Source organism: Cygnus olor, chromosome 17 (genome assembly GCF_009769625.2).
Source record: "Cygnus olor isolate bCygOlo1 chromosome 17, bCygOlo1.pri.v2, whole genome shotgun sequence".
Classification (NCBI taxonomy): domain Eukaryota; kingdom Metazoa; phylum Chordata; class Aves; order Anseriformes; family Anatidae; genus Cygnus; species Cygnus olor.
In genome coordinates, this window is record NC_049185.1 from 4,306,589 (window position 1) to 4,319,572 (window position 12,984).

At 56.5% G+C, this 12,984-nt stretch overlaps 1 protein-coding gene across 2 annotated transcripts; it reads left to right on the plus strand.

Moving 5' to 3' along the window:
• Positions 1-3,961: 3,961 nt before the first annotated feature.
• On the plus strand, positions 3,962-10,700 carry MLEC (malectin). Of its 2 annotated transcripts, XM_040576929.1 has the most exons (5): positions 3,962-4,162; positions 6,986-7,164; positions 8,553-8,729; positions 8,895-8,952; positions 9,645-10,700. In XM_040576929.1, the coding sequence occupies exons 1-5, from the start codon at positions 3,970-3,972 to the stop codon at positions 9,872-9,874; spliced, it is 837 nt and encodes a 278-aa protein (XP_040432863.1). In that variant the 5' UTR covers positions 3,962-3,969; the 3' UTR covers positions 9,875-10,700. The 2 variants fall into 2 exon arrangements, with proteins under 2 accessions (XP_040432863.1, XP_040432864.1); XM_040576930.1 differs by lacking the exons at positions 8,553-8,729; positions 8,895-8,952.
• The last annotated feature ends 2,284 nt before the right edge of the window (positions 10,701-12,984 follow it).

A 12,984-nucleotide genomic window follows, 5' to 3' on the forward strand; every position in this document is an offset into this window, starting at 1 on the left:
CTTCAGACTCCTCCTCCCCAGCTTTATTCTCCCACCAGCTGCTGCAAAGTGAGAGCGGGAGAAATCCTCTTGGCTTGGTGGATGAGAACAAAGCCATTGGGACTGGTGGCGGCCTCAGGGCGTGCTCTGCACTTCTTGGTTTCCCTTGGTGAACCGTGTCTGTGTTTGCTGTCTGTGTGTGTGTCTATCTGTGTGGGGTTATTTATGCTTCCTCGGCACATATTTGCATCTCCTGTGGTTATGTTTACCAAGAGAAAATTCAAATACATGTCTTGCGGGGGGAAAGCGATAAATATGCACGCTGAAATGACGTGGAGCCTGGGTGTCTGTGTGAGAGGCGGGGGGGCTGGGGGAGAGGGGCTGGGGCAGATGGATACCGGGGCATCTGCACTGGGGTCTGGGGACGAGTCCTTGGTGCAGGACGTGGAAACAAAGCCGGCCATGAGGCCTGCAGCTGGGCTCTGCCCTGCCTTCTGCTGGCCCCGTGCCAAGGGGCCTGGAGGTGAGGACAGCGTGGAGGGCCCCCACCCCTCCTTCCCACCCTGTTTGCAAGGGGGCAGATGAGAGCCCTGCGGCCTTGGGGTAAGGAGCAGTGGGAGAAATGGCGTGGAGTAGGGCTGGGTGGGAGGGGGACAGGCAGCAACAGCCAAACCTCCCTTTCCAGACCATTTCAAACACCGCTGTCAGCGTATACACGGAGAGGGGCCGTGCTGTGGGCTCTGCGCTGTAACACTGCGGCTCCATCCCGCTGGAGAGTGCTGCACCTGTCTGCAGCAGTGACCGCGGCTGCAGCGTCCATGTCCTACTTGCTGGTTCCAGGCACAGTGGATGCTCATCCTGCCCCCGCTTTCACCAGGATGCTCACAACCTCCCACTCCCTTCCCCTACCCTGTTGGACTTGCAGTTGTCCCTTTTCTCTATGCAGTCACAGTCACAAGTCACCGGGACTAATTTCTGCTCGGCTTCAAAGGGCATCAACATTTCTGTGGGTTTCTCAGTGTAAATGGGAGTTGTTTTCCTCTCAATTGCCTACTTTCTCCAACTCGGAGATTAGGGACTGATATCCTTCCGCTTCCTTCATCTCAGATCTCTCACTTCCTGGGTTCCTCTCAAATTCTCAGGGCCCACAAATCCGTGTCCCAAACAGGGATTTTCTCTTCTGCTTTCCTGTTGCTGTGCCAGCCAGCGCAGCTGCAGCAGTGACTGATATCCCAGCAGTGGAAAAACTGTGGTTCTCTTTGTGCGTGTGTGTAGCTGTGTTTGCACAGCCATGTGCGCTGGGAAAGGTCTGTGTGTGCACGCATAAAAGCAGGGAACGCAGGTAGGTACCTGTAAGTGCAGCAGAAGAAGGGTTTATCTGCAAGTGGGTGTATGCGGGCTCTGTGCCTCTCTTTGTGTAGCTGGCCCACTCTTAGAAATGTGGGCGCGAGCCAAGAAATTGGAAAATGTATATTTACAGCTCTCCATATTTACGGGTACAGCAGCTGTATGGTGCTCAGGAGACCAGGGTGATAAAACTGGGCAGAGTCCAGAGTCCTGCTGCCTGTGCTCACCCTGGGGAGGGAGTCGGACCTGTGCGGGCCTGTGCCTGCCACGGGGAGCGTTTGCACACAAACTGCTCTACGTACAGCCGAGCCCCTTGAGGAAGAAGCTCGTGTGTGTGCTGAGCGAGAGGACGGCTGTGCTGCTGGCACGTGTGCCACAGTGACCGTGCCCGCGGGGACCAGCGACAATCTGGGGCGCATGCGCTGTGCAGGAGCCCGACGGATGGTCAGTAGGAACGGGGCGGTGGCTGCCTCTGCCTGCTCCTGGTCGGGCCCTGCTCCGAGTGGGACCCTCTGCCTGCAGCGCGGATGGCTGGGCACAGTCTTAATTTATTGAAAAACGTAAATTTCTGGAGGCTGCCCTGATCTGCGTGGCACAGGATCCTCCCACCCCCAAGTGCAGCATCACAGCCAAGTCCTGTTCTTTTCACATCGGCGTTCCCTGCCTTTGTAGCCTGGCAGAACTGTGTTTGTCTTCCCAAGAAATGGGGACACTGGTGTTAGGGGAAGGGTGGCCACAGGGCACCTTTGTGTCATTGCAGAGGCAGTCCTGGAGCCACAGCTGCTTTCAAGGAACGCTGAGCCTATGCCAAATGACCCATAGCTCCTTTCTGACAGTTTTTGCGGTGATACAGTGAGCAGGTCACGCAGGGCAGATCTCCGAGCTTTCAGTTTTTTCTTCCAGCAGAAGCTCTTGCTGCAAGCCTGGTTTTATTTGCGTAAGAAAACCCGAGTAATCCCAGGGAGTTTTACTACTTTCTTGTGCTGGCAGGGTCAGAGATTAGAGCTCCAATCTAAATAATCTAATTCCAGAGACAATCCTTTTGCTCTCATCTTCAAACCCGTACCAGGGAGGCTTCCAAATAGCTCCAGGCAGCAAGGCAGAGCGGGTCCGGCCGGGCACTGGGTCCCGGAGCCCCGTGGGGTCAGGAGCTGGCCCAGGGGGGTGGGAAGAGAACCCCGAGCCTCTCACCGGTGGGTTACTGGCACAGATGTGGCCTCCACCAGGCGCTGGGTGGCTCAGCGGGTTGGTGATAGGGTGCGGGGCCTTGGGCATCTGGGGCATGAGCGGGCGTCCAAACTATCCGTGGTTTGGTGGTTGTGGGGAACCCTCACCCAGGGCAGTACTGGGAGGTGCTCTGACAGAGGGTGCGGTGCTCAGTGACTGGGTAACTACAAGGGCTGAGTGCTCAGGCGGGGGGAAGCGATTGTCCCCCTGTACTCGGCTCTGGCGAGGCCGCACCTCGAGTACTGTGTTCAGTTTTGGGCCCCTCGCTACAAGAAGGCCATGGAGGTGCTCGAGGAGTCCAGAGAAGGGCAACGAAGCTGGTGAGGGGTCTGGAGAACAAGTCTTACGGGGAGCGGCTGAGGGAGCTGGGGTTGTTCAGCCTGGAGAAGAGGAGGCTCAGGGGCGACCTCATCGCTCTCTACAGGTACCTTAAAGGAGGCTGTAGTGAGGTGGGGGTTGGTCTGTTCTTCCACGGGCCTGGTGACAGGACGAGGGGGAATGGGCTAACGTTGCGCCAGGGGAGGTTTAGGTTGGATGTTAGGAAGTTACTGAAAGGGTTGTTAGGCATTGGGATGGGCTGCCCAGGGAAGTGGTTGAGTCGCCATCCCTGGAGGTCTTTAAAAGACGTTTAGATGCGGAGCTCAGTGATATGGTTTGGTGGAGGACTTGTTAGTGTTAGGCCAGAGGTTGGACTCGGTGATCTTGGAGGTCTCTTCCAGCCTAGGTGATTCTGTGATTCTGTAAGGAAGAGCCGCGGACGTGTGGCAGGGGGATGCGCAGGGACCCCCCAGCCCCTGACAGGGACCCGGGCTTGGCACAGCCACGGAAGCCCCCGGGGACGCCCCGCAGGCAGCGGGCAGGCTGGGCGAGCTCCCAGCGGAACCCTGCGCGTCTCGGCGAGCTCCCAGGCCCCCCGCCGGCCGGGCACAGGAGGCGCTCGCACCGCGGGGCGCCCCGAGCCCCGGCCCGGCCCCCCTCACACCGCCCCCCTCACACCGCCCCCCCCCAACCGTTGCCCCGGCAACCCGCCGGGCTCCCCGCTTCCCGCCGCCATCCCACACTGCTCCGCGCGCCGGCCGCGCTGGAGCTCCCCGATTGGCGGAGCGCACGGGGGCGGGGCTCCCTCCACCCGGTGGGCGGGGCTCTCTGTGCCCCGGCTCGGCGGGGGAGCCCCGCCCCCTTCCCGCCGTCCCCACAGCCGCTCTCCCTCCCCCTCCTCCCATTGGCCGTTAGCTCATGAATATGCAAACGCGCCCCTCCTCCACCCAATGCCGCGCGGGCGGGCAGTTAAGATATTCGCAGCGCCGCGCTCCCATTGGCTGAGGCGCGGCCCGCCCCGGCGGCGGCGGGGCCGGGCGCCCCCTGGCGGCGGCAGGAAGGGGCGGGCGGCGGCGGGCGCGGCGCCGGGAGCCCGGGATGGGGGGCGCGGGGGCGCCGCTGCCGCTGGCGGCGGGGCTGCTGCTGCTGGTGGCGGCGGGGCGCGTGCGGGGCGCGGCGGGCGGCCTGGCCGACAGCGTCGTGTGGGCCGTGAACGCCGGCGGGGACGCCCATGTGGACGTGAACGGCATCCACTTCCGCAAGGACCCGCTCGAGGGCCGCGTGGGCCGAGGTGAGGGCACCGGGGGGGAGCGGGGGGAGCCGGGCGGGGACCGGGACAGCGGCGCCGGGGGGGTACCGCCGGGTGCGGGGCCCGCCTGCACCGGCCGTGTCCCGGTCCCGGGGTGCCCCCCGCAGGAGGCCCCGGCCCCACCGCACCGCTGTCCCGCCGGGCCGGGCCGGGCCGGGCCCCCCCCCGCAGCGCCGTGCCCCCGGGAAGGCGAGGCCGCCAGCCTGCCGCCGCCTCCCCGCGGCTCGCAGCACGCGGTGCGGCCGGGCCGGGCTCGCCGCGACGCCCCGCAGCTGAGGCGCGAGGCCGGCGGCGGGAGGGTGCTGCTGGGCTCCCCCGGGCTGCGCCCGGCCCGGCGCGGAGGCCGGGAGCACGGCGGGGGCAGAGGTGGAGGCAGGCGGGGCGTGCTCGGCCGGTGCGGCCGCTGCGCGGGACGGCGTCGGTGTCCCGGTGAGGAGAGGCTGCAGGGCAAGCCCCACGCTTGGCGCTGCTGGGCTCGTCCCGCTCCCTCTGCGGCCGCTCAGCACGGATAGATTTTGCTTAATCGCTGCGGCCCGTCGCGGCTGGTTCCCTGGCGAGTTAGCGCCCTGAGAAGTTAGCCGCCCTGCCGTCGGTTGCAGGTGAGCCTGAAGCGCAGGGACGGGCTCTGCGCTGAGCGCTGGGCCTGGCCTCGGCTGTTTCCGTGTGGGGCTGTGAGCGTTGTGCTGTGCCCTGCAGCTGGGACTGCCGCCACGTGCCCTGCGGTGCCACCCCGTACGGAGAGCCCCCCGGGCACCGCGGGCGCAGAGGAGGTCACGTTTAAATAACATCATCTCTTCTCAGGAGTCTTCTTCTCCTGTGCCTCAGTTGCACGAGGTATGCTGGTTGCTGCAGGTCAGCTTCCTTTCACAGCCCCCTCACATGTGTGACTAGAATGTCCTTGTGGACCTGAACGAGTAATTTTGGAGCTGAGGAGGAAAAAGGGTCCTTTCTGAGCACGCTGTGACGTGCTCCTCCTTTGGGGACAGCCCACGTTGTCCCCTCTGAACAGCGGGCTGTTACAGCAGCCCTGCTCCAGCCCACGGTGCCAGGCACAGCAGAGGAGACTTTGAGCTCAGGGCTGCGCTTCCCTCAATGGCTTTTTATTGCACCACTGTCCTGGTGTGCGCTGGGCTCCTCGATGGGGAGGCAGGCGTGGAATGGCTGCCGGGAGGACGAGGGGCCGCGCGTCGCCTCTGGGCTTCTCGAGCCTCGTGCCGGGTGCTGGGCCCTAAAGGACAAAAAGCACCAATGGCAACTACGTGTGGTGGGGATTACGTGTACAAAGTGTGTACGGCTTGTGCCTGGTGAGCCACCCCGAGCACACCTAATGCTGTGAAATCGAGCTCACTGCCACAGCTATGCCAACAGACCTCTGCTACGTGGCCGACGACTCTTCCTCTCCAGTTACCTCCGTGGCTATTAATGGACTCTCTCCATACGCAGGCATCCCTCTAACAGGAGCTGATTTCCGTGGAGTCTCGAGCTTGCTATCGCTATGACCTGGCCGGAAACGTCCGGGTGGGAGGACAGGTTCAGCTTCTCACCCTCTGTATTTCTGCTGGTCACAGCCTCCAGTCTCTGTGCCCTGGTTTGAGTGGTAAAGAGCAGCTGTGTGCAACACCGCCTGAGTAGCTGTGTGTGAAACAGGAGACTAAGAACTGGTATTAATTTCCTCTTGCTCGTTTGCATTGGCTCCATCTTCGGCAATGTGTGCTGGGTTAGTGGTTCCTGCTTTGTCTTGGCCGGTGCCGTGTCTGTTCCCATGGAAATAGGGGTGGAAGTGGCAAGTGTCAGTGGAGAACTTGGTCAGGATCAACTTCTGCTGAGGGGAGTGCCAGTGGGCAGAGGGTGTTCGCTGCGCCCTGCTTTGCTGGGGGATGGATCCTGAGCTCTCAGGGCATGCACCAGTTTGCATTTGGGCAGTAACCCTGACACAACAGGATGCCACGTCAGGGTGAGATCTTTTGAGGGCTGCTTGAGAGGTGGCAATGTAGTGAGCAAGAAAGGACAATACCTGAAAAAATAACAGAAATCATTTAAAAAGAAAAAAAAGAAAAACCTATTTGGTAGTACTGCTTGGGCCCTTCTTGGGGACTCTACAGATAGCTGCAGATGGTGCCCATTTCGGCTGGGCAGCTGTGAGAGCAGCGGCTGATGGAGCTGCTGGTGCTCTTGAAACCCTCGGGTACCTTTCCTGCATTCTTTTCCTGTCTTCAAGCCGCTGCGTACTGTGTGGCTGTGGTGAGAAGACAGGGTTTCGTAAGATCTGTGTAATGCTTTTCTCCCTTCTGCCACCCTGCAGGTTTTCGCTGAAGGAGGTCACGTCTCTAAAACCTGATGCCATTGCCTCCGAACTTCAGATGTGCTGAATGAATGAGTCCAGTCAGTCCTAAAGTGACTGCTTTGGTTTTGCACTCAGTGTTTGTACTTTGGAAATGTTGTAAAAATATTCCAGGCGTTTTTCGTCTTTGAAGCAGGAGTCCAGGGCCAAGTCCGTTGGCTCTGCGCCCTGTTTGTGAAACCAAGTCTTCTTTTTGAAATGGTGCGAGTGAGTTTACTCTCTCTTAGACTGCAGCAGGTCCAGACCTGTTTTTCTACAGGACCCAGGTTCTGGGATTTTGGCTACCTCTGCTTCTGCTCCGGTAGTGCCTCCTCCTGGTCAGACCCAGGGCGGCAGAGAGGTCTTACTGGGGCAGCAAGTGCTAAGGCCATGGTGGGAGTTAAGCATGTTAAGAGTAACTAGTGTCTCTTCCATGTGCCTCACCAATTAACCATTCCTCTCACTCTTCTGTGCTTTAAATCCAGCTTCCGACTATGGCATGAAGCTGCCGATCTTGCGGTCCAATGCAGAAGATCAGATCCTGTATCAGACGGAGCGTTACAACGAGGAAACCTTTGGCTATGAAGTTCCCATCAAGGAGGAGGGTGACTATGTGCTGGTGTTGAAGTTTGCAGAAGTGTATTTTGCACAGTCTCAGCAGAAGGTAAGCAACAGCTCTGTGCCACTGCGTTTTACTGTCTGTTTGATGCAAATTCCTGGCTGAGACTGCAAGCCCAGGTTGCCTCTGCTGCTTTGCATGCTTTGCATGGAGAGAGGTGTGAGGTGAGGCACCAATGGTCAACTTCATCCACAGAGCTCTTAAGAGGAAGGTCTGAAACCTGGAGCTCCCTTTCACATTACAAATACACATTTGGCTTGGAAAACTGCGTTACAAAGGAGTGTTCACACAAACACAGGCAACTCTGCATGACTTGCAGTAGTCTTATGATGTGTTTAGGCTGTGCTGTGTTTGAGAAGTGTTTTTACCTTTTTCCTGGCCGCTGGCTCCTGATGCAACTGCATGACTGTGCTGGAGCAAGTATTGAACATAGTGAGTCAGGGAAGTGGTCTGGGTTAAATAAAATCCTCAAAACAAATTTTACAAATATAGTAAAACTTGATAACGGTTCAAACTGGCTGTAGAAGCACAGAGTTAAATTCAACCCTCGTTATAGCTCTTTGGAGCTAATAATCCTTGCCCACTTTTGAAATCCCTCCTGTGCAGACATGGAAGCAGCAGAACAAAGAACTCAAAGCCCTGTGATAAACTGGGAGAGAAGTGGTGTGTGTTTTAGTCTGGCTTTCCCCCACTCAGTCAGCTGCTTCTTAAACAGGGTGCCACCTTCCTGCCAGGGAAGTACTTCTGGGAACAGAACTGGTGGGGCTGGCTTACAGATTGGATGCAAAAAAACAACCACAGATTAGACTGAAGAGCTGAGGCATCTTTGGCTCAGTTCTTCTTCATGTGGTTCTGCTGGGATTCCCCAGGTGCTGAGCGAAGTTTGACTCATTATGGCCCCGAGGAGGACTTTCACTTTGAATTCAGATGTGGTTAGCAGCTCAGCATTTTACCTCCTTCAGCCCCTGCATCCTGTCAATAGCTTCACCAACGTGTTTCCTGTTCCCTGCTTTGCTTCAGGCAGTTCGTTAGAAATGGCCCAACTCCCTCGGGTGTGGTGTGCCGCATCCTCCCTGGGGTGGTAGGAGCAGGCCCTCAGCCAGTAGGTGTGAAGTTGAGGAAGAAAAGCACGAATGAAACAGCAGAATTGGTCTGTCCTCAGTGCTGAACCGCGGGCATGGGAATTATGTTAAAACTAGGAGGTGAATTTCAGGGTATTTGAAAGAAACCTTAATGCTTCAGTGTCTTTTTCTGGCTGCTTCTGGCCTCTGAATCCTTCCCAAGGGAGTGGAGCATGCATGGTGGTACAGTGCGTGTTGCAATGCTTGCTTGTTCTGGGTGCAAAACGAGCAGAGACCTTTCCTTTTGTGTTCCCCTTTCAACTGCTGCATGCCCGAATCTGTTCTGACAGTGTCATTTCTTCCACCCTGAAGGTTTTTGATGTTCGCTTGAATGGCCACGTAGTGGTGAAGGACTTGGACATTTTTGACAGAGTTGGACACAGCACAGCTCACGATGAGATCATTCCCATGAGCATCAAAAAGGGGAAGCTGAGTGTCCAGGGAGAGGTTTCCACGTTCACAGGAAAGCTCCACATTGAGTTTGTAAAGGTAATAAAGCTTTGCTGGTCAGAGCCCTGAGATTCCTTTTCCCCTTCTTCCCCAGCCATGTGATGCAGCTCTGTGCTGGGGGAGGAGAGGTGATGGAAGGTGGGGAGATTATTTCTTCTGTCATTACTTCTCGTGTTCACTGATTTCCTTCTTCACTTTCTCTAGGGCTACTATGACAATCCGAAAATCTGTGCCCTGTACATCCTGCAAGGAACAGTGGAAGGTGAGCTTAGTTCCTGAGCCAGAGGGCTCCTTCCCCTTGGAGAGCAGCCTGTTGCTTCTCAGACCATGAGATCATAGTTGTTGCTGACCCACCTCTGCCAAAACTGTTTCTCTTTCAGCAAGTTCCCACAGGGTGCAGTTGCAGAATGAGATAGGTGCCAGTGTTTTCCTACTCTGTAAGCGCACAAAGCTGCATCATTGTCGGAATGAATAGTGTGAATTTGGCTCAGGGCTTCCTGAGTATGGGGTAGAGGAGAAGGGAACATGTCTGGTCAGTCTTAGGTTATAGCTGCAGATGAATTCCCTCTGGCCTCAGATGTCAGCAGTGGCCCTGCAGACAAGTAGTTTATGGAGCTCTTTTAGCTGGTAGTTAAGTGTTTCTTACCTGGAGCTTTGTTTTGCTTCCTCAGCTCTGAAGAAAAGGCAGTGTTTTTTTTTTTTTTTCAGATCTCAGTTCCTCTGGTAGCAGAGTCCTTGCTCTTTCAACCTCTGTGGAAGTCTATGCTGGAGTTGGAGCCCCTCTAGCTCCTGAATGGGGGAGTTTCAGGATCCCTCTGACTGGTGTTTCAGTTTGCCTTAGTAGTGTTCAGGGATCGCCAAGTGCTCTGTACCTGGTGTGCGTGGTGGGTCGGGAAGGGGGCTGCTTGGGTGATTTCCTGGGTTAATCCTGCAACCTCTGGTCTTGTTCAACAGATGTTCCAAAGCTACAGCCACACCCAGGTCTGGAGAAAAAAGAGGACGACGATGATGAGGATGAATATGATGATGGCTCCAGCGTTAAAAAACAGGCAAATAAGAACCGGGTTCAGTCAGGCCCACGCACACCAAACCCCTATGCCTCGGACAACAGCAGCCTCATGTTCCCTATATTGGTGGCCTTTGGTGTCTTTATTCCTACCCTCTTCTGCCTCTGCCGGTTGTGAGAGCAAGCCCCACAGAGCATCAGCCGAGGGGCTGGGAGGGAAGGAGTTGGACCAAACACGGTTGCTTTCAATTTCTCCATACTGTTCATAATTTAAGGAAAAAAAAAAAAAGGTGATTCGTTTGGAATGAATAGCAGGTCCAGGTAAGAGGAAACTTACCTTCCCCCTGCCCACAAGCAGCGAGGCCCTCACCTTCCCCTTTGCCACATGCAGCCTCTGATCCTCCCTGGCGCATCCAAGAGCAAACTGAGTCCTGGCTGGCTGTGTACTGGGCTACTGGAAGCTGATGCTAGGGGTCCTGGGCCATGTCCTGTGCTGAAAGAAAGCCATGTGCTGCAAGATCTCAGCCTTTGCTGGGTGGAACACGATTCTCTAAGCAGGGACGCAGCTCATAAAATGAGGCCTGGGTACACATCTTGTCTGGGAGCCTGGAAGTGTTGTGGTGCCGTTGGGTGACTGACGACCGTGGAGGACAGAGGCTGGTTCTTCAGCATCTCCCTGAATGTGCAACACGATGTATGGTACTCGCCTGCATAAAGACACCAAGACTCCAGCTGGCTGCTCAGCCTCTGGGGGGACCTTTCCCTTCCTAAGAGTGCAAGCTGCGCCGGGAGCAGAGGGATTTATCTGGCCTGATGTGCTGCACCAGCTGGGAGAGACTTTCCTAGCCTGACAATTGTAATGTTAGATCCGTGGCTGAGGGATTCCGATGTAGCCTGCAGAAGGCTGGCGTCTGCGTCTGATCAGATGCACTTGTTTTCTGTATTGATTATGGCTTTTGTTTCCTTTCGTATCTTTTTCTTTTCAAAGGTTCGTTTTAAGCCCAGTTCCTTGTTTTGCCCTCTTTAGCAAGCGACCTGTCCTTCAGAAGAAGCTGAGAAGCAGAAGACCTAAAGAGGAACTTCTTGTTCCTTGAGCTTCCTGCCAGTCAGGTCCCCTCCCTGCCCCATGCCTGTGAACAACGAGCACTGCAGGACAGAGCAGGGCAATGTGGTGGGTGCTCCTGCGAGCTCTCACTCTGTCGTGCTGACCAGGCCTGCCTGCGGTGGTGAGAGGTGCGGAGCCATCAGTGTCTGCGTTACTGTGCGTTATCGAGGGGCAGATGTCTGACATTTCAGCGCTGTAGCGTGAGGTGCTTTGTGGCTCTCCGGAGATCTGGAAGCAGGCAGAGCGCTGCAGATGAGGCCCATCAGTTTCCCCAGTTGCCTGGTGACAGGCTGGCCAGCCGGGTCACCCGCTGTCCCCCGGGGGGATTTCTGCAGGAGGTTTCTGTTTCCACATATAGAGCCTGACAGAGGCTGAGCAGAGCCCTGAGAGCCCTCGCGGTGCCTTCGGGCCCGGAGCGGGCTCTGAGGAGCTGCCTTCCCATGCCCTTGGCCTCCGCTGTGCTGAGCGCTTCTGGGTGGTGGCAGGGAGAGGGTCTGCACGCAGGAGAAGGATTTGGCCCACAAAGGGTCAGCTTCGGGTCAGCTTCAGTCCTGGTGAGCTTTACCTCGTGCTGGCTGGTTCTCACAAGTGTTCTCTTCACCTGGTGCCGCTGCTCTGAGCGGTGCTCCCCTTGCTGCTGCTCCTCCCTGGACCTGACTTTTCCTAGTGGTTGTTCTTGGGTTTGGTCCGCTGCAGCAGCTCAGCCTTTCTTTGAGCTGAGAAGGGGCAGCAGAATGTGAGGGGCAGCCTTTCTGCTCTGCTGGGCCCCAGCAGCTGAAGCCTTTGTTTCTTCCTAACCCTCGAGCTGCGATATGAGCTGTCGGCTCATGGGCCCTGGAACAGGAGCTAGGGGAGGTGTCACTGTGCTGGTATCTGCGGCAGTGTCGCTGAGCTTTCTGATAGCATTCGTCACTGCTATGGGCCTGGCCGTAATTCTGAGGGAGCTAAAAAGCAAGCCGTTGAACCTTAATTAGCTTCTCTCCAGTCACACGAGTGGTAACAGCCAGAGTTTGGGAGAAGTGCAAGTCCCTGCCACGCTGGAAGGAAAAGGCAAGCTTTAGAGAGCAGATCTGAAGAACAAACCCTAGGATGAAGAGGCTTGAAGCTGTCTGCTTCATCTTCTAGCTGCTGTTAAAATCCTAGTGCTTATATGAGCCTTCAGCGCGAGCTCTGTTTTGTTTAGTGACAGTGCCTGCAAAGACTTCCCGGGTGTTTTTTGGGTTACTCTAACTGGAGCACAGAGGCATTTAGATCTTTATCAGTTTGAGAAGCATAAACTGCCCTAATTTGTTAAGCAAAGAACCTGGGTTTGAAAGCAGGATCCTCTGTAAGGAGGTGTTCTCCTCCAGGCCTTTTAGGTTGCCTTTTTTTTTGAGCATCCTCAAAGCAAGGAATCACTCAGCTTCCTGTGGCTTACCCAGTGATCTCTGCAGCTTGCACAGCATGAGAAAAGGGACGTGCGTGTAGGTGTCCAGGTCTTCTAGGGTGGTTTGTCCCTGCCTCTCCTGGCAGCCAGGGCACCTCTTTGGTGCCACCGGCACCCTGAGGCAAAGCTGTGCAGGGTTTGGTCTGTTGCCTTCTAGTTTCTCAGTTCAGATGAATTTGTCTCATTTGAATAAGAATAGGGAGGAGAAATAGTTCAGTCTTGGCTTCAGCTTAGTCATTTTGGCTCTGATTTTTGCATTTTTGTCGCTGCTGCAAAGCTGATGTTAGCTCTCTGGGTGACTGGGGCATTCCTGACCCCGTCATGGTGCTGTGAGCAGTTTTCTTTGTCCCCTCTGCCAGGTTTGACTCAGGAGGAGCCTTCAAACAAAGCACATGGGTACACAGGAGGACACGGGATAACCAGTCAGCACCTCGCTGGGAGCGGCGCGCTCAGGCTGGCTGCCCTTGTCATCTGCCTGGCACCTGCAAGGTGGCCAGATGGGTGGAAGGAAGTACCTGGCTCCGGGAAGGAGACATTTGGGTTGGCTGTGAGCTTCCAGCGCGGGTGTTTGAGGGAATATCCGAGGCAGTGTTTAACTGAAGCCAGTTAGAGATGAGCCTGGCTGTGCTTTGCCTCCAGCCAGCAGCAGGCGGCTGAAGCGCCCGTCCCTGCATCAGGACAGAGCCCGACTCAGTTCCTGGAGCACTTGTGTAGAGAGGGGCAGGTAGGGCAATGTGAATAAAGCTTCCCCTTAATA